Below are 21,224 nucleotides of genomic sequence, written 5' to 3'. Positions count from 1 at the left end.
TTTAATATCCAGTGCTACGGGAACGCCAAGTGGATACAACTTTATCATGCTCAAGGTGTAAGGTGGTAGGTAAGATTGGAATACAGAAAGATGGATAAAGTATTGGTCGGTGGAATCGACGCGCTACTTGCATAATCTGTGGCAAATGTTTGGATCGGATTTTGTGAGTGTGCATGTGATGAGTACTTTTCAAAAGTTCTTTTTTTTTGGTTCACTGGATTCCCTTTCTCTTTCCTCTTCCTCCTCCTTCTTCTTCTTCCTCTCACTACGTAGCAGATACAACAGCCAGTTTTTATATACATCGATTTTTATTTACAGTCTTGTTTGAAGGTGATCCTCTTGGCTCTTATTCTTTCCTTTTTACATTTTTCTACAGTTTATCTTGCTTATACTAATGCACGCCTTCATTATACCATTTCATACAACACAGTTCGTACTTTATACCTTTTGAAGCTGCTGTCGCTGCCAGATGTTATATATAGCTAGAAGAGCGTAAGTTTCCCTTTTTTCATTTTGTCTACTGTATACCATTTATCTATAACCCTGACTAACTACAATCTACCACCCATCTCATCGTGCCACATGTACACTACGAACTTATTCATGCCTTGCTAAGGCTTCCTAACGTGATGAAATGGAGTGCTACTATTACGGCTGACTCATATGGATGATAAGGATCAAGGCCTTATAGGTATATGTATCTTTGTTAGTACTCTTTTCCTATGACATATGACGAGCTTCGTTGTCTCTGCACCATTGGTATATATCAAACTGCTCCTTTCGCGGCCGGTCTTTAACTCCTTCATCCTATGAATTATGCATTGAGGTTCAATCCATAACAATTAATTTTACTGTGAACAGTAAATTAATTTTAGTTATTCCTTTCCCTGTCAAGCGTCTACTTTTTTTTGTATTTCATCAAAAAAAATGTGACTGGTAGGCGTCGATCCAGTAGGTCTAGCCTAAAGGAGGGGGTGCTCACTACCGTTCCGCTACTTTTCAAATTAAATATTAAACCTTAAAGGTTATAACTCCTTTAAAGGTTTAAAAAGGTTTATGTGAAACATAAAAATTTTAAAGAATTAAAAAATCATATATAAATTAAAAACTTTTTTAAAAAAATTTAAAAAAGACAAAATCTTAAAAAAAATTATAATCTATTTTTTCATTTTTCCTAAATCTGTTTAAACAATTGTTTGCCTTTAATTAATAAAACTGTTTAGAAAACAACTGTTAAGGATTAATCCCCATTCTGGATTCTTCACTAACAATCTTCATTGTGTCTTTTAGGTATGTTATCTCCAAAATCGTTTATAAACATCTCCTTCTACGCTGCTTTTGCTTTCACTTATAATTTGACTCAACATGCATTTTTCCGTAGCAGGACTGCTATCCTTTGCACTATCTCTTTTCGACTACAGCCTTCCTTTTAAAATCATTACATAACATAGACTTACATTTGATGACGTTCTTTTAATGTTCTATAAAGCATAATCTTGTATTGATTTTTTATACAAAATATAATAAAAACGGTTGTGGACACCTATAATAATATATATATTACACATAACCATGAATATAAAAACCAATAGCATGCTTTGTCCGTTTACTATATGTGTAATAAAAAGAACGAAAATATGCAATGCGTAATCCTTCTTTTTACGAACCTACTACAGTAGGCACCCGGTCCAAATGCAATGTATAGTAAGACCGTTATAGACATCTACATGTATGATGTAATCAAATTATGAGCTTGGGGGACTACATGCGCATAAAAATATCAAGGTGTAAAAAGACCTTGATATTTACTCGAAAAGCTAAATATTAAGGTATTTGAAAACACCTTTATATTTTATAGAAAAGCTGTATGTCAAGGTAATATCAAGCTCTTTTCTACCCCTTGATATTCCCCTGCAAGCCCAGTGCTACTAAGTAACTGCCGTGGCAACTCTATATCTTGTTGCTGGCATGAACAAGTCGACTAGACGCGACATGGGGAAAATAGCCTCTATTGACAATGCAACGAAATATTGTATACCGTCCAAAGGAAACAAGTAGGTCTCGTGAAGGGTTGTGGCGGTTGGTGTGGAGGATGTGTTCTCGGAGGAATTTGTTGAACTATTCGCCTTTTTCTGATTCAAAATAAATAGCAGTGGCGAAACGTTCGATATCCTCCACGATGTGATGCAAGATGTGTAGCTTGGGTTTGTTACCCATCTTACTATTGGCAGTCATATTTCCTTGCGCAATAAGGAAATTGTCGACAACACCAATCATAGCCGTCGATTCCTCCGTCTTCTTGTTCAGCAGCAGCTTGTACATAGAGAACTTTGTTTCTATCTTGGACATGAATAATAGCGACATGACCTCTCCATGTACACGGAAGCAGTCAAAGAACGCCTGGAGACCCTCCATTTTCTCCTCGCTTTTTGCTGACCAACCATGATGGAGGAGATCGTTGAGGATGACGGCTGCTTGCTGGCTAATGACCTTGTAATCGCGACCGACAAAGGAACGGCGAAGACGCAGACTACTGCTGAGCATACGACGGAAGGCTTTCGAGTCGTAGCTGCGGCACTTGAGCTCGAGGTCTTTGAGCTCGTCGCTGTCAAGATAATTGCAAAATTCAAGCAAGAGATATTTGGTAACTCCCAGCATCGTGGTGTGCAGTATCTCTACTGGGCAGTCTTTCGTAATGTCAAACGCCTCGAGGTTGCCCAACGCCTCTACACTAGTCAGTTTATATCCTACAGCAGTAGGATTCGTTGTCATGGTGTCATTTGGCAATCGCACCGGATCCTCTAGATCAAGACCTATTGACAGCATTGCAACGTCAGTAATATTGCGAGGTAGAGCTGCCTAGTGCTCATCACATCCTTTATAGTAGTAGCACTTGCAACAAGGGAAAGTTGAAGCAAGGCCTTTGCTACACACGAGTTCGGCGTGCCGTGGATTGTCGGCCGAAATAAAGCACAGCGGCGCTACCACCAACACGTCCTGATTGCTAGCAGCATCGAACATCACCACACCCTTTTCAAGCTCGCACAAGTCCTCGACAATAAAGGGAAGCATCTCCAAAGCAGTCAATTTGTTGTGGACAGCGATCAAGTGCGTGTTCTCCCGTTTGTTGCGTTCAGTGAGTAGAAGCGCAGCGGGCGTTAGAGACCAGCTATTGAACTTGTTCCATTTTTTTGATCGGTTGCCGCTAGTGTCATCAATGAACAAGTTCACTGGTACGATCTTGACAGGCAGCCGACGATCGTAACACAGACCGATTCTGAAATCACTATGCTTCGTAAAGTCAATAGGGATGAACTCGCCGCTGTCGAAATCGCATATATCCCCAGTAGCACCGGAACTGGTCACCTTTGCAGCAACGTGCTCAAGATAATGCCATTTGCAATTGGCATCATAATCAAGGGCAAGTCTATCGATTGGCACTGTTATATAGTATAGATGTTCAGGATCGCTCTCGTAGGAAAGTACGGCTACTTCTATGTTACCCTGCTTTTTGGCCAGTTTGACGGGACAGATGTCGGCAAATGTAATACCATGCTTAGTGTAGAACTTTGCAATTTTGCACGTTGTTTGCTGCCCGATGCCGATTATTTTGGCATAATCACCAACCCAAAGCATTGCTCCTACAGAATTGGTAACGCACAGATGCTGGAATAGATTGCAGGTGTTCCATTTACTGCCTTGCATCAATTCGATTCGCTGGTCAGGCGTTTTGTCGGGTAGAGCACTCAAACTCGAAGAGACAGTTAGATCAGCGTTGAGGAGCTTTAAGCAATCTGATGGCTTATGCATATGTGCCGTAACTTTGACGGTTTCGTCTGTATTAGGCTTGCTGATCTCTGCTTTGACTGTTGTTATTCTTATTTTTGGCACTTTGCTTCGCTTAGCATACGATGGATCCATCATCCAACGAACAGATGGCACTTTGAGGTCCTTATCCTCACGAAACATCACGGCTACATCTTCGAGAAGACTTTTCAGCTGCTTTTTAATCATCCTGTCTTTCAGGCGATCGTCTGCAGGGAAGAAGGCAGCAAGACGAAATTGCAACTGGCTCTCGAAAGGATACCAGTCTTCGTTGGTCTCGTAGTCGACGCTGAAATCGAGCGGATTATCACCATCATCATCACCTTCGTCGATTTCATCGTCGCTGCCACCATTACTCTCCACATCAGCAGCGAACTCGGCATTAGCACCGGATTCCTGCCACCGAGAGAGGAAAACACGTACGACTGACGCAAAGCAGCAATGTCGACCGGCTCGTCGTCACTGTCATCGTCGTCTTCGACGTCGTCGTTGCTACCACTATGCTGCTGCTGGTGCTCCTCTCCCGAATTGGTGCTGTCAACGTCCATATCCTCAGCATTAGAAGCCGAAGCACGGACGATGCAGGCATCATAGTCAGCAACATTCACCTGATGTTTCGATGAGCTAACATGAGTTTTCCAGTTTCCTAAGCCATCTCCAAGCTTGATGACAGTGTTACAAGGAACACATGTTTTGGTTTTAGGCTGCTTCTGAGTTTGTGCGTTAATGGAGAAGACGTTGAAGGACATGGTCGAATGGAGATGGTTGTAATTGAGAATAAAGGTGAGTGCAAAAGAGAAAAAAAAAAGGTTAAGTGCTGAGTTAAATTAAGAATGCCTCAGCTCAATTTCCGTCTCCCTTTTTCTCCACCTTCTTCTTGCCCACCATCTTTTGCAATTCAGGTAACAATGTCTTACTTATTTTCTTCGTTTAAGACCATTGAAACCTAAATTAATATAGCATCTTCTTAGATGTTCTCAAACTAATCTGTAGGCTATTATAAAACAAGGTAAGAATGCTTAGTTGCTGGTTTGAAATTTGAAAAAAGCTCTCTTTAGTGACTAATCTCTTTTTGAATTAATAGTCATGATGGTGCTATAAGTGCTTTTATTGGAGACTCTCTGTAAGTATACGTTTATTCCTTTAGGGCATAGGCTATTAAACGGCATGGAAATCGCTGATATAAGTTTCTGTTAAACCATAGGCTAACTATAGGCTATATGAAGTACATGCCGATTTATACTGCTCATATCTTTGGTAATTTGAAAATGATGACGCGTTGACAAAACCTATATAAGCTATTAAGGCTAATCATCATCTTTTTAAAAGCAATACTAGATTGGCATAACCTCAAGTAACAGATTCACAACTGTTTTTTGAAATTCTTTTTGCAAGCTTGAAAGCGTCATCGATTATTTTATTAGTGTGTTTAGTTACGCAGTATCCATAAAATTTAGCCCATAATTATTTTCAATAAAGGTTTTTTTTACGCCAATCCTATTCCAAAATGCAAAGCCTCATCATCTGCATCTCATCGTAAATGCATGAGGGGTGGGGGGACCTGGTTCTTTTTCTGCTGTCCCAATATGGTAGCTGCATGCGATAACTCAAAAAGGCAACTGGTTTCCTCTTTTTTTTTGCACGGGTGTGTACATCCTATAATATAATGATGCTTCCCAATAAGAAGATTGACTACTTGAATACAAGTACCTTATACATATTATATGTATATATAGGTCACAACGGGTCAATGGGCTGACCCGCAGGTCAGAAAAGCATCAACCTAACCTATTGACCTGTCCTTAACCCGCAGGTCAGATTGCGACCCCTATGTAATACTACTCAATCCTTTGACTTTGCTATTACCATCCACATTCTCTTCTAAATGACAATGCTACTGCTATTCACATCCTCTTTTATACAGCATTTTGCGTTTGAAACTATAAAATTTCTAGGGGGTGTAATATAGAGATGAACACCGGTGCGAAATACTGTATTTGATTGGTTGGAGAATAGAAATGATTCGTGATAAACAGACTCTCCCTGGTGAGAAATTAAGGGCGTCTAACGGCTCACTTCCTTTTTTTCCATGGGCGATGGACGCTGTCTAAGAACGCATCAGGCTTATTTTCATAGTATGAATCAATCTTATATTCATCACAACAATATTTCATTAAACAGAGGTCTTGCCTCACGGCAAACTTCCTTTTCCCCGTGGGCGACGGAGGGCATTCAACAGCGCACCGCGCTTGCTTCCCCGACACCAATCGAGCTTCTCCATAACAACAAGACATTCAATGAACAGCGTGACATGTTCCACTAGTACGCAGACCAATTTTTAGAGCTTCAAAATCTATTTTGTGATTTTTCGTCCAACAGGTAAACTCGCATTGCTGGCCATACCAGCTGTACTGCCATAGTTCAAGCGTGAAGACTGAAAATTCTAGTAAGTGCATTTTTGCCACAGGTATCTAGACTCTTCAAAGGGCATCATTTTTTACTTGAATATAATATTTACTGCACAGAGAAAAAAAAGTTTGGCATAAGTATAACTAGTGTAGAAGGACAGGTGCATAGTGAAAGAGTGGAATGGAAAAAAATAAGTTGACATAGGTACGACTAGCGTGCATGAAGAAAGAAGTGGAAAAGGAGGGCATAAAAAAGGAGTGTAATGGGTACAGAAAAAACATAATAGCATTCCTACTGGATTTGCTCTTTTGCTAAGCAGCGATCGATATACGACTTGGCTTCGCTCACCCAACGAATACATTCTGCAGCTGTGATCGTCTCTGCGGCTTCCTTAATATGGCTTGCCAAGCTATCTTCATCCGTCAAAGGCGTTCGTCGTATGCGCGATTGGATGGCCTCCCAACATGGACGGCACAGGTCAAGGAACGTAGAATTGTTGGGCATGTAAAGTAGGAAATGGCCTGCATTCCGTACCGCGTTCACAAACGGCCTTTCCCGGAACAAGTGTCTGTTTGCCATGACGACACCGCATCGAAACTCACCTTGACTGATGGTTTTGAAAACCTCACTAGCAAACTGGATTAAGTGGTCCGGAGCAGTGCCTTTTGCCTTGCCGACCTTCTCCATCTGTCGCTGCTTCCTTTGAGCTTCAGCCACCATTGCCTCTTGGGAAACGGCCAGAACACCCCCTGCAGTGAGGCACAAGAAGATGTTCAAATCGTAGGATTTGGCCTCAGACCTTGTTGTGCGTGCTTCAACGACCAAGGTCTCCGACATGACAACCGCTCCTTCGCTGATGAACATGCAGCCTTCGATGTAGTCTAGACTATGGGACATCAGCTCACCGGCAAACTTGCTACGACTTTCCAGAATATCGCTGGTGGTGGTGTAGGGAGGGACTGCTGGTAGTACAAGCGTGAATGCAACTGTTTGCTGGATTCGCTCCTTGACAGTTTTTTGACTAATTTTTAAACCTTTTAAATTTGTAGTATTAGTATGATAAAACGAGTATTCAAGTCATGTTGCATGTTGTAATAAATAGCTCACCTTCTAGTTGCTGGCACAGATCATCCTACGCATCCTTGACCTTTACGACGTTCGCATTTTGGTCAGCTACGCTTTTGACGTAGAGATCCACGATTTGCCTTTGTTCATCAGTGAGGTCGATCTTGCGCGGTCTCTTTATCTGGTTCTTGGCCTTATAACCTGGAGTCACACTGCTGTCTTCTTTGTGTTGCTTGTACAACTGATGGGCGCACGAATTACTGATGTTGGTCAATTCGGCTGCTTTTCGCACGGACAGCTTCTTATACTCCACCAAACTGATCATCTTTGCCACCTGATGAGGAGTATACTTGATCAATGTCCACACATGGTCAGCCGGTGCAATAGGTTCGAACGTTAAGAGTAACATTTTTATATATTAAAAATTTAAATATTTCTTTAAAATTAAAATATTTTCATTAATTCTTTTTATTTTCTATTTTTAATATTATTTCTAAAAATAAACATATTGTGAAAGTCCAATTAATATATTAATTTATATAGAAATATTGTGTAACAATTTTAATATCTATTTTTAGTACAAATATTGAGCTTATATACTTAGTATTTTTAGTAATAGGAGATGTTACTCTAAATCGTAGTCGTCGCTATTATCGCTGCGTGAGATGTCGTCAACAGCCATGGTGTTTTGGCCATTGCCATTGGTGCGGTCAATATCAATAGCAATATTTTGTGCATCGTCACCAGAGGTCGAGGTGGTAGCACTGGTTTCACGCAGATAGGTGTTTTTGCTGACTTCGTAGTAGTAGTAGAAAGTGGTAGAGATCATGTTTAATGGAATGGGATGCTGTTGATAGATTGTCTTAGTAAATCAATAAAATCTACTGCGTTTATATATGTTCTGGAAACGTGTTTGCGTATACATCATGAATATTGTGCTCATATAGCGCATCTATCATTGAGATTTATATATTGATAGAGTGTCCGTGCTCTACTGTACAGCTTGATACCACGGTTTTACGTCACAAAGTCTACGATTATAGTAAGCACATTATTCTATGCAAAGAAAAGAATTAAACAAGTTTTGGCATCACAGATATTAAGTGCAGATTTATTAAAAACTAAAATTACGCGGATTGGATAAATGTAAATTTTGAAATCGAACAGAAATAGCTGCATCACTGTCATGCTCTGGGAAATTTTGTTGTTGTTGGTGCCGATATTGCTGCTCAAGCTCCAAAAGGAACCTGTGCCGTCTGTGCCATGTCCAATGCACCGTGGCTGTGGACACTTTAATGTATTCGGCTATGCTTTTCATTGTGTGCCCAGCCTGATACAAATGTATCATCGTTCCCCTTTCTTCCAAAGAGATTACCCTGCGACGGCGGTGTGGAGTACCCAGGGGCGCTTGTTGCCTTTCTAGTAGGCGGCCTGTGTAGTCGAACCTTCGTCGGGCATCCCAATCATCGAGAACACCTGGGTTGTCCCGCATATACTCTTCACGGAGCTCTAGGTATCCTTATTAATAAATGCAGTTAATATCACCTGGCTAATTAGAGTAATAACAAAAGTATATGTAGCGCTACAATCATACTCTGCATAGTTGGGTCGTTCAATATGCGTTCCATGATACGTTTACTGGTTACTTGACGGTAGGTAATGACGAAAATTATGTTGATGATATATAGCGATAAAGAAATAAGCGTATGGATAATGTAAAACATTTAACGGGCTTGAATGATCAAATTTGCCGGATTTTTATATCGAAATTGCATAAAACACGGCAAGATTTCAATGCGAGGTTCCTTAATATATTGCGAGCTGACGATGCGACATCAGAAACAGCGCTAACGGACACTCTGTACTACTAATGAGAAGCTTACAAGGGCATTGTCTGTACGACGATACGTGTGGTTGCGCCTCATACTGTGCATAGGAGAGATCGATGATTTCGTCAAAAGGAAATTGGATAGCAGATAGTATAACAAAAAAAATATAATAGGTATGTAGTTATGTAAAAATGTTATCTGAAATCATATTAAACTGTATGCAGTAAATACTCGTCGCATGGTCGATCCATCTGTTATGATCGATAAAGAAGTTTTCTGGTTATGTACGTTCTCCTTGAATGGTGGCTACTGTATTGGCATCAGTCGAATATGAAGTTGGTTTTGTTATCCATGATACAGCAGCGAATGTATTGGAGCACTATCTAATTTAATATTATTGAGCTTAAAATAGCTATTAGGTCGAAAAGATACATGCAACCATGGTCTTCTGTTATTATAACATGCTGTCAAAACGAATTACAGCAGCAAAGCTCCATGTGGTACTCTGTTGTGTGCTACGAAACAAATCAGGGAACTAGATCGTATAGAAAACTCCATGCAGCCCAAAAAACATTGAGCTAATCTAAAAGGGGCTAAATGGAGTAAGAATAGCTATAGAATGAGCGAGCATAACGTTGAATGAATGCAAAAAACACGACGAATGAATAGATATAACGAATAACCATAATAATAGAAGCATACATGATTGATGGAACAAGCATCATAATAGTAGTAAAGCGAACGTAGTAAGCAAATCAAACAAATAAAACGAACGTGGCAAGCAAATCTAACAAATGAAACGAACGTGGCGAGCAAATCTAACAAATGAAACGAACGTGGCAAGCAAATCTAACAAATGAAACGAACGTGGCAAGTAAATCTAACGAATGATATGAATGTGGCGAGCGAATCTAACGAATTTAATGATCATGGCAAGCAAGCATTACAAAATGTAACATACACAGGGGGCAAACATAGCTAATGAAACGTAATAGTAAAAGGAGAGAATGAAGCTAACAAATGCAATAAAGTGTTTAGCAAATAATTAAAAAGCGAAATGAACAGAACGAATGCGTGATCCAATATATTAAACGAGTGAGCACATATATCAAAACGAATGCAACAGATAGTCTGTACAGATAGTCTATTTTAGGAAAAGAATGAACTTAACTAACAGATGTATGAACCATTCGTACAGAGCGAATAAATTAATAAAACGAAATCATTGACCCGACAAACATAATGCATAAATGGTGCGCCATGCAAATATTATAACACGCGATTATATGTATACTAGCAGAAAATCTATTATGCAAACGATTCAAATCTCCTTTACAGGAGCAGGACTATCGTTTTGCATAGAGAAATTAACCTAAAAGGGAAACAAAAAAAATGAATAGAACAGAGAGAGAAGAATAATCTTTTTAAATAGATACACATATCGAAATAAATCGCCATATTGGACGTACCGGCATATAAAATTATAGTTCAAATGCATTCTAAGCAAACTACATAATACCCTACAGTTGCACAGAGCGAACTGGCACAGAAAGAACACATACAAAAAAGGAGAAGTGAACAGTCCACTAGTGACTGACATTTGCCAAAAGAAAGGTATACTGATGACAAGAGAGTAATAAATAGAATCTGCTCAACGAGCATATCGATCGTACGTAAACGGTTTTCGAGATGCAATAGCACGCGTGTATCAAATCATGAAAATCTTAAGGTAACAAAAACAGTATGGCATAGACAGTGTATGTAGCAAATCTATCACCCCCTTTTTCATACCATCTGAGCACCCCCTTTGATTGATGATCTGTTTATATTTTATGGCTTCCATCTTAATCTTACTTATTATGATGTACATATCTCTATTATCCATAGTTGTAAAAGTCTTCCAGAAATTTTTTGGCTCATATTTAACGACCATGTCTGTGTGCATGTAGCACTTGCAGCACAACGCTGCTTGTGCCACCCATGTATATAATTGTGATCAATACCTATATACTATTTATGGTTTTCCCTCTATCAAATACGCTGTTGTATTTTTAGATTGAGTGTGTATGTGTTCTAATAGCACTGTAACAAAATATATTCATCCAATTATTCTCATTGTTGCTAGTGGCAACAAATTAAGATAGTGACCATGAAATGATACGAACGTGATTCTATTACTGCAGATGAACTACTACATAGAAGTTCAAGTGACTGGTAGGTGCATACCATATACACATTACTGGCTTATTTACATGGCCAATGCTATGTTCTTGGCCAAAGTGCCTTGCACTTTTTATAGTTTAGTCTCTCTTTTTCTCATTTGAACATACACAACTCTTCACTTCTATCTAAATTTCTAAACAACTCGTTATCGTTAATATTATGGATCACAACATGCAACAAGAACAACCTGCCACCGTCGCTACTGATTCATAGTCTACTATCACCATGTATCACTATCAACCAGATGGTGATTACTACGTGCGCGACGGCCCAGAAACTGAGGCAGATTCATGTGTTCATACCGTGTACAGGATGACTGTTGTCCCTGAGGATGGTGACGCAGGCGAAGCTGGTAACATAGACATCGATGAAGCACCAACACTCGACGACGATATCATCATGACTTCAGAGCCAGTCAACTATACATGGACGCGTTATAAATATTCTGCACGCCAAGTCGGTCAACTCGTCAATCTCCATATCAACCGAGGTGATCCGGTTCGTACAGCTGCTGCAAAGGCTGGTATTGTACAAGCGTCGGCATACAACATCATAAAGGAAGCAGCAAACGACAGAAAGGTGCTCCCTGGATATCTACCAGCAGCCGATGTTAAACGAGGAAACAACAAGAAGCTGAACGGCCTACATTCTGCTTTTATCAAAGCCAAGATTGACCAGTGTCCCACTATAGCTGTGAAGGACATGCATGAAAAACTATACAGTACTTTTAAAGGTTTGTTAGCAAAATATCAACAGAATGTATAAGTAAACTTGTTGCATAGTCTACATCGCTAAAATTATATTGAAGATCTTACTATTAGTGAAAGTGCTGTATATCGGCATATTACAGAAAAACTCAAATACTCCTTGAAGCGCACTAAAAGAATACCTGCCGACCGTAATTCCACCAGGGGCCTTGACGAGCGAGCTGCCTTTGTTGCTGACCTAAAAACCCAGGGAATCGCTTATAGTACAAATTGTGTCTTCATTGACGAGTGTGGATTCTCGAAGGCATACGCACGTCCTTCAGCTTGGTCAAAGATAGGCACTCCAGCAGCTGTTACTGTCCCAGCACTGCGATCCATCAACGTCAGTATTATTGGTGCTATGTCGAGCAAAGGCGTTATATTGCTTTCAAGGCATGCACCACCAGAAGAATACAAGCAAACGACACCAGAGTCATCTCGTAAACGGAAAAGAACGGCCCATGGTACAACACGCGATCATTTTTTGGATTTCATTAACGATTTGGTGGACATTCTGGAGGAGTTGGGCTTTCGAAACATGTGCCTAGTTATGGACAACGCAAGGATCCACAAGTGGGACAAGATCGAAGAAGCAATCGAAAGAGGCGGCCATCGCATAATTTTTGTCCCTGCATATTCACCATTTTTAAATCCCATCGAAGAATGCTGGTCAAAGATCAAGGGCCATGTTACAAAAAAACCGCTGACAACTGAAGATGACCTTATTGGACGAATCGAAAAAGCAGCATTTACAGTGACCAAAACCGATTGCCAACACTGGGTCGATCACTCGCAATCCTACTTTCCTGCATGCCTAGCAAAGCAGCCTATTATATAGGTATAGCCCTGATTTTAGTTCTCTTCGTTTTACTACTTTTACTGTAATACCAATACATTTCACCCTCTAGATTATATAAAACACGTTTTGGAACAGTATAATTATGTCGTTAGAAACGATAGTGTAGCTGGACGTGGACGTTGGTTACAGTAAATCACGTTCGTATTATCACTCTTCTGCTGTAGCAAAGTTGATTCTACATATAAATCAGAGATCCTCACTCTCAGACTTCCTATCTTCCTTCCACATAATAAATTCACCACCCAAAGGTGCTACATACAGCACGCCTGCTTCGGGAAGCTTTGTACTAAAAGTGATTTTAGCTTGCTACAATGTTCGAGTAGGCCATACCAGGGAAAAATGATCTGTCCACCTAATAGAACATTTTGTACAGTGTGCAGTTGTTACAGAGCAATCACTCTCACCAGCTAATGAATAAATTCTATGATGAAATGCACCAGGTCATATACATCGCTTGTGCACTTGCTAGAATTTTCAGTCTTCACGCTTGAACTATGGCAGTACAGCTGGTATGGCCAGCAATGCGAGTTTACCTGCTGAACGAAAAAAAAAGAATGAGATGCAGGAAGGAATTGATCCACTGTAGATTCAGAAAGCCTTGTCACAAAATCGATTTTGAAGCTCTAAAAATTGGCTGCGTACTAATGGAACATGTCACACTGTTCATTGAATGTCTTATTGTTATGGATGAAAAAGCTCGATTGGTGTCGGGGAAGCAAGCGCGTGCGCTGTTGAATGCCCTCCGTCGCCTACGGGGAAAAGGAAGTTAGCCGTGAGGCAAGACCTCTGTTTAATGAAATATTGTTGTGATGAATATAAGATTGATTCATACTATGAAAATAAGCCTGATGCGTTCTTAGACAGCGTCTATCGCCCATGGAAAAAAAGGAAGTGAGCCGTTAGACGCCCTTAATTTCTCACCAGGGAGAGTCTGTTTATCACGAATCATTTCTATTCTCCAACCAATCAAATACAGTATTTCACACCGGTGTTCATCTCTATATTACACCCCCTAGAAATTTTATAGTTTCAAACGCAAAATGCTGTAGTTTAAAAATAGAGTGTATTTATACTAGTCTCACTGCATAGTAATAGTTTTTGAACAAAAGAATGATTTTCATGTCTAGTTTTACTTTAAAGCTCAATAAAACTAAATATTGCTTGCTGAAAAAAAAATAGCAGCTACAGGAATCGAACCTGCGCCTTCCCAAGCCTCAACTGGATTGGGAAGGCGCCATAGTCCACTCAACCATGGCAGCATACTAGTATATTTCAGCCATTGCGTTGCAACTATACCGCACAATTATAAGAAAGAGGTGTGACTACCATACTTCTGGAGTGTATGTTTAGACCAAAAATAAGCTCACAAAAATAGTTTTCTATATAAGGCAGCTTCAGTGGCTATGTGACTGCTATTGCCGTTTGAGTATGTTGTTGCCATATATGATAGATACATGTACTGCAATTTACAGCACTCCAGCTACAATATTGCACCTTCTAGAGGTCTTAATACACCTTAAATAAAGCCACTTTCAGTGATTTTTATACATCCTCATATGTAATGTCTAAAATAAGCAATGTGCCTGTCTTCTATAAAAGCATACTTAGATGTATATACATCATATATATATCCCTACAGAGTTTCATAGCAATAGCAATACTAATAGATGAGCTATGGTACATGAAAGGAGAGATACTTAAGGATGGATTAACTAAAAAACACCTATATATCGCTGCCGGGCTGGAACTGGTGACCTCTCTATTCAAGATCCATTGGTTAACCAACTCCACAACTGTGCCCATTCTAAAAATGTAAACTTAACTTGAGTGGTAAACCATCCAAAGTCGCCACACCGAAAATGATTCTAAAGCCCATCGGAAGAAGATGCTTTCCCATACATGCAGTAGTGATAACCATGACAACCGCCGCTTTACCCCTTTCAACCCTTTTCCCATGCTTCCTTTCTTTCCTTTACTGCTTTTGCTATGCCCTTCCTTTTCCATTACTCCTCCTTTTACTTTTCGCTTCTTCTTGTTTACGCTTCCCTTTTCGTTTTCACGCTGTCACTCCACTCGACTTATTCTTTCTTTTTTACGTGTGCTACATTCTTCCCTTTTCGTTCACTCTTATCATTTTCCCACCCATTCCCTTTTTGTTACCATGGTTCCCTTTGCGGACTAGACTATGATTATGGATTTTAAGCAAATTTATAAATATTCGGAGTTTCAATTTATGCATAATTAAAATTATTTTTAATATAAAAATTGAATTTTGTATTTATAAAAAAATAATAATTACAAAAAGGTTAATAAATTTATTTTAATAATTCATTAGAAAAATAAATGGAGGGGAAAACAAACATTATGTATAATACTCTAGAATATTCATGGATTGTAGAGAAAACCCCATGGCCCATTGATACGATTTCCATACTAATATTTATTAAAATAAATCGTGCACATATTAATACTTGGTACGTTAGGCTTATCTTTATGTTATTATACATAATTATAATTTGCACTGTGGCAAGCAGAATATCACTGGTACAATTCATTTTCGGTAGCGCTACCAATATAGGCAGAGTATTTCATTTTTTATATGAAATATAAAAAAATAAAAAAACAACAAAAAAAGGGAATATTAGAATTTTCAACAAATTAATCTAATAGACAGTACTGGAGTACCATTATACCCCAAAAAAAAAAAAGGATACATTGTATCCTTTTTTTTTCTAATACCATTTTGGTATTTAAATATATACTATTGTATATATTTTTTTATTATAATATATTTTATTTATTTTATTTATATTATTTAAATATTTACACTAATAACTTTTTTAATAATTTTTTTTCTTTTACCATTATCAAACACATATTCATTTATCATTTCATCATCACTATCACTAATATTTTTTTCTATATTTTCATTATTATCATTAATTTCAAGTTTTAAAAATTCTTCATATAAATTTACTATTATATTATAATTTTCATTTACTTCTCTTTCACTTGAAAATATAATATTTTGTTTGCTATTTTTTGATGGAAATTCAAATCCACTACTATACCATAACCGATAATAGGGCTCTTCTTTTATATTATATTTTTCTACTATTAAATTTATATTTTTTAATAAACATGCTACACAGAACTGTAATTTATAATATTTTATGTCTGAAATTTGTAATGCAGAATTATTATTTGAAAACCTTTTAAATTTAGATGCAAGTACAGAAAATTGGTTCTCTATTTCAGATCTAAAACTACCAAATTTTTTATTAAAATTTTTTTCATTAATAGTTAATTTTTATCTTTTTCTTTTCTAATTGGATATTGAAAATTATAATTATTAAACTCATAACCAGATGTTAATGCATCTTCAGTGAAAGTATTTATAAATAAATCATAACCACCATCAGTTCCTATACAGTCTAATTCATTTATTTTTTTATATAGTTTCATATTAAGAAACATTGTTCCATCATTACCCTTTGCACATTTTTGACTTTTTAGATGTAAATATTATCATTTGATTCATATCACATAAAATTTGTATTCTTATTCCTTTTCCTTTTAATTTATAAGAATATAAATCCTTTGAATTTTCATTAGGATGATAATACTTAATTTTCGAATCATGTCTATCTATAAATAAGGTTATATTTTTAAATCCAGTAGGATTATTTATTTTTGCAGCTAATATTCTTATTTTTATATTTGAAAAAATATTTTCTAAATCATATTTAACTTTTTTATTTATTCTTATATAATCTGTTATCCAAAATGCTTTATATAATCTATAAAATGAAGAATATGGTATAAATTTTTCTATATCTGTACCATTTTCACCACATACAATATGATACAATAATAGCAATCCTTTTTCAATTTCTCTATAAGGTGCTGGATATTCATTTACACCATATAATATAACTAGAAAATAAAAAACAGCAATATATCCAAGTTTATCTAATAATTCATTTTTTATAATTTATATAGTATTATTTTTAAAATTTTTAATCTCAGTTCTATGATTATATTTATTTAATATTTCAGGCTATGATTTATTTGAAAAATCCCATTTATTAGCAATTAATTTTTCTATTTCATTTTTTAATGTATCATTTAATGGGTTATTAATATCCATTTTTTATTTATATAATAAAAATTTATTTTTATACTTATTTAAATGTTAAATATATTATTAATTATTAAAAACTTTTATAAATTTTTATATATTATTGAAGCTAATAATATATGAACTAGTGTCCTTTTCGTCACTCTTCCAAAGAGTTTGTCATTGTCATTTTGCTTTCCCCTGCTTAAACATGTCCGACATAGATTTATACTGATCCCACTACTTAAAAGGGCCAAAGATTCAACCTCAAAATCCACCTAGTCTACATAAGAGTATACTATATATTCAATAGTAAATTTGTCATATTACTATCATGTATTAAGTAAGTAAAGTTTTTCATCATAGTAAATCGTGTTCCTGAGCCGTTTCTGATGTCAAATGTCTAAAAATATTGTGGAGTCCACCTAGGGTCTACCTAGGTGGACTCAAAATACTTATTCTGCCCCAAATTTAACTTTGAAAGTCAGTTACGAGAGAGTATAAAAACAGTTGAAAAAAACCGTTAAAGTGTACTTGTCATCTTGTTTCATAAGAGAATTGTATATTTCAACTATATGAAAGGTAAGTAAAGAGAGAATGGGAGGGGCAAGATCTTACTACTACAATAAGAAAAACAAAAATGGAGGTGAAAAAGGAAGTTGTAAAGAAGTAATAATAACAAACCAAGTTTATTTCTTATATGAAAAGTGGTTTGTTTTTTTACCTCCATTTTTGTTTCTCCTCTTGTAGTGGTAAGATCTTGCCCCTCCCATTCTCTCTTTACTTACCTTTCATATAGTTGAAATATACAATTCTCTTATGAAACAAGATGACAAGTACACTTTAATGGTTTTTTTCAACTGTCTTTACACTCTCTCACAACTGACTTTCAAAGTTAAATTTGGGGCAGAATAAGTACTTTGTAGGTGGACTAGGTAGACTCGGTAGAGTATACCTTCTGCTCAACAGTAAATAGCTTATATCTTCGCAATGTACTAATTAGGTAAAGCTTTTCATCATAATAAATCGTGTTCCTGGGCCTTTTTTGATGCCAAATATCTAAAAATATTTTGGAGTCCACCTGGGGTCTACCTAGGTGGACTGGGTGGACTGGACCTACTAAGTAATTGCTGTGGCAACTCTATAGCAATCAACGTCGTTATATCTGAATTGATTGCTGCTCGCCGTTTGACGCCGGGATCGTCGCAATGTAATAGCTATGAAGTCTTTGTCAATTATTGTTTGCCGTGCAGACACTATTTTTACGAGTTTAATGATCAAGAAATCTTGCATCCCAATATATTTGACAAAAGATGGAAATTGGTGTCAAGTACAAGTATGTAACTTATAATGTCGCAGCTAAAGTCAATATTTTGGTATGGAATTAACAGCTCATATATCACATAGCAAAAGTATCTAAACAACCTGTCATCGAAGAACTTGGAACCGATATCAACGATGATGAAGAAGATGCGTTGGAGCTAGATTATTAAGAGCTTAAAGATCGAATTGACAACTTATTTATCGATGCACAGACGGCTCAACAAAAGCAAGACTTGATATCATGTATACATATGGCTTTAGATCAGTACAAACCAGTACCCATCAAAGATTTAGAGTTACTGACCGCTGTCAAAACCAAAGGACGGCCGAAGGGTGCTATTGGGTCGAGGCTACCATCTTACTTTGAGATTATCGAACAAGATGCGAAAGGAAAAGAAAAATCAGAAAGAAGAAAAAAAACTGTTACTGAAAAAAACGAATCCAACCCAATGGTCAAAAAAAGAAAACTTATAATGATTGAGAACGGTTCTGAAGAGCTTTGGCCAAACAAAAAGTGTAGTATACAGGCTCTACATGATCAAAGGTATAGGCATATATTTGCCTAGTAGTGGTTTAATATATATGAACTTACACCGTTTGCTGTGTAGCTCGACAATACATCCAGATATTCTATTGTCGTACATTACAGACTCGGTCGAGATAAAGCCAGACGGATGGTGTGGGTTCAGAACTTTGTCGTATCTCGAATATAAAAGCAATCAAGATAAATACGCCGACATCAAAAAAAGAATGCGTGAGTACGTGGTGGCTAAGGGAAAAAGCATTTGTTTGTCTCACATCTGTGGTGGCAGCCAGACGGAATATGAAAAACTGGTCAAAAGGATGTCTTATGGTGTCGCCTTTGGTGATATTGAGGCCGACTGTCCCAAGGAGTACTGGTTTGACGGAAGCGTGGATATTCAGTTGGTAGCCAATGCTTTAGAGCGGCTGATTGCTTGCTATACATCTGGTCCATGGGCGAAATATCATCCGCTGTTGCTGACATTGCCATACTCTATACTTTCGGGCAAACGATATAGTCTCCTGCCGTTCGTTATGCATTTCATGAATGGGAACCATTAGGAGCCGGTCTTGCTGCAATCATCTGTTAAAATGCGATGGCCCCCGATATCACAGCGACATAAGCAGCAATAGAACGAGATCAACCTAGGTCACGATCACAAAACGTTTTGGAGGTACCTACATATCAAAAAAACAGTGGAACAAGATTCAACAGCAATCAGCATAGAAAAAAGAAGACAAGCGTCGCCCATTCTGATTTTAGATGAATCTGATTGCGATATTGATATGTGGGGCGATCATCATAGTACCTATAACTTGCCGCTCCGTATCTTTATATTCTAGTAACTCTGAACACATCTGTTATACTATCTAGATCATGGTGCAATAGCATGTCCCCATTGTCAAATACACCTGCTATTACCGTTACCTCCTGCTATACAGAAGCAGTACGATGAATATATACAAAAAGAAGAGAAGCATAAGAAACAAGACGAATGCCGCATTAAAGAACTTTCAACGTCTTGTCGCCGCTGCTTCAATGAAGCACAGATTAAACCCAGACCAGTTCGCTTTACTGAGCAATACAACTTCTGCAGCATTCATAGGAAAGAAATGTTGATCAGACCAGAAGGAATCACCTAAGGTTACCCAGCTCATATCGATTTTGTGACCTTGCCTTTACGTGTAATGAATTATGTACCAGATATACAAGATATCATAGTCAGCAAAACCGAAAGCACATTCAAATCGATAGAAACCGAATTCTACAGCCAATATAGCCGAAGTGTTGCACGATCCATATTCGTACTAATGGCAAGGGCTGAAAAATCTTTAGTAAGTACAAAGCTATCACTCATAAAATAACTTACTAAATCATTGTTTAAAACAGCCTGGTTATATGGACCCCGTGGAATGCAAATCATTATGGATTGTTTGACGAAAGAACTATTGAAATCGAACCACCTGACAGCAGCAAATACAGCCCCGATGCCACCACTTCAGTTTGTTCAGCAGATTCTTGTTCCAGAGATAGCTGCACGACTTATCCAAGAAGATAAGAATGTTTCTTACGACGACGCAGTGGATATCATGAAAAAGAGTGCTAAATTCGGCAGTGCCATCAATCCCACCATAGATTCGGATGAAAGTGAAAGCAGTGATGAATGATTAGAAAAAGCAACACGAATCATAACCCCTTATGCAGTTCTGTACTTTTTTTGGTGTCAAATGTCATTTACCTCATCGTACTCGACGATTTATGCTCTTCTTGTCTCATATTTAAGCTCTTGTGCCTTGTCTCCGGATTAATTGTTCTTTACAATCATATCAAAACCTATTTTCCTGATCCCTTATTTCTTACTATATGTTTTGTTCTTCACCCTCCAAATATTCAACTATTTGGTGTACACATTATTATCATCTTACATTATATATACGTCGAATATTACATTGACCGTCAAAATTTTAACTGAATAGAATTATATGACAGCCCTAGCTCTAGCAAGTTTTAGAACACGAAATACAGGATATGTCTTTGCAGCCAATACCACCGTCATAGATATTAAAATGGTGAAAAAGCTTGGTGCACCGTCTACTCACTTTTCTATAGTCTTAGCTACGTTTTTTTGTGCTTACTTAGAAATCTTCTTGCTTGTGCTTCACTATATTATAGTACTTATGTTGGCACAAATAAGTTGTTTGCTAGCCATTTGGATACACGGTATGTTAACATTCTAAGTTACACGGTATATATCATCATAGTTCTGTCGTACACAGGGTCTTTTAAATTTTGCAAGAGACGG

General features: G+C 37.5%; 4 protein-coding genes across 4 annotated transcripts; 1 reads left to right on the top strand and 3 right to left on the bottom strand.

Moving 5' to 3' along the window:
- Positions 1-2,889: 2,889 nt before the first annotated feature.
- BDB00DRAFT_721470 (uncharacterized protein) lies at positions 2,890-3,237 on the bottom strand (the record flags this gene model as incomplete). The annotated part of the gene is made up of 1 exon (XM_053118182.1): positions 2,890-3,237. A coding segment is annotated over one exon (348 nt), but the record flags the coding sequence as incomplete, so codon positions are not given.
- A 3,294-nt stretch (positions 3,238-6,531) lies between these two features.
- BDB00DRAFT_749132 (uncharacterized protein) lies at positions 6,532-6,696 on the bottom strand (the record flags this gene model as incomplete). Its single annotated transcript, XM_053118586.1, has 1 exon — positions 6,532-6,696. A coding segment is annotated over one exon (165 nt), but the record flags the coding sequence as incomplete, so codon positions are not given.
- A 1,228-nt stretch (positions 6,697-7,924) lies between these two features.
- Positions 7,925-8,927, bottom strand: BDB00DRAFT_880337 (uncharacterized protein; the record flags this gene model as incomplete). Its single annotated transcript, XM_053127982.1, has 4 exons — positions 7,925-8,161; positions 8,431-8,580; positions 8,675-8,808; positions 8,894-8,927. The coding sequence occupies 4 exons, from the start codon at positions 8,925-8,927 to the stop codon at positions 7,925-7,927; spliced, it is 555 nt and encodes a 184-aa protein (XP_052972264.1).
- An 11,164-nt stretch (positions 8,928-20,091) lies between these two features.
- Positions 20,092-20,640, top strand: BDB00DRAFT_863797 (restriction of telomere capping protein 4). The gene is made up of 2 exons (XM_053126144.1): positions 20,092-20,260; positions 20,312-20,640. The coding sequence occupies exons 1-2, from the start codon at positions 20,110-20,112 to the stop codon at positions 20,587-20,589; spliced, it is 429 nt and encodes a 142-aa protein (XP_052972263.1). The 5' UTR covers positions 20,092-20,109; the 3' UTR covers positions 20,590-20,640.
- Positions 20,641-21,224: the final 584 nt, after the last annotated feature.

The sequence above is a fragment of the Zychaea mexicana genome (assembly GCF_025766255.1).
Source record: "Zychaea mexicana strain RSA 1403 chromosome Unknown BDB00scaffold_237, whole genome shotgun sequence".
Classification (NCBI taxonomy): domain Eukaryota; kingdom Fungi; phylum Mucoromycota; class Mucoromycetes; order Mucorales; family Lichtheimiaceae; genus Zychaea; species Zychaea mexicana.
The sequence above is the reverse complement of the archived record's forward strand: the minus strand, read 5'-3'. Positions and strand labels throughout refer to the sequence as shown.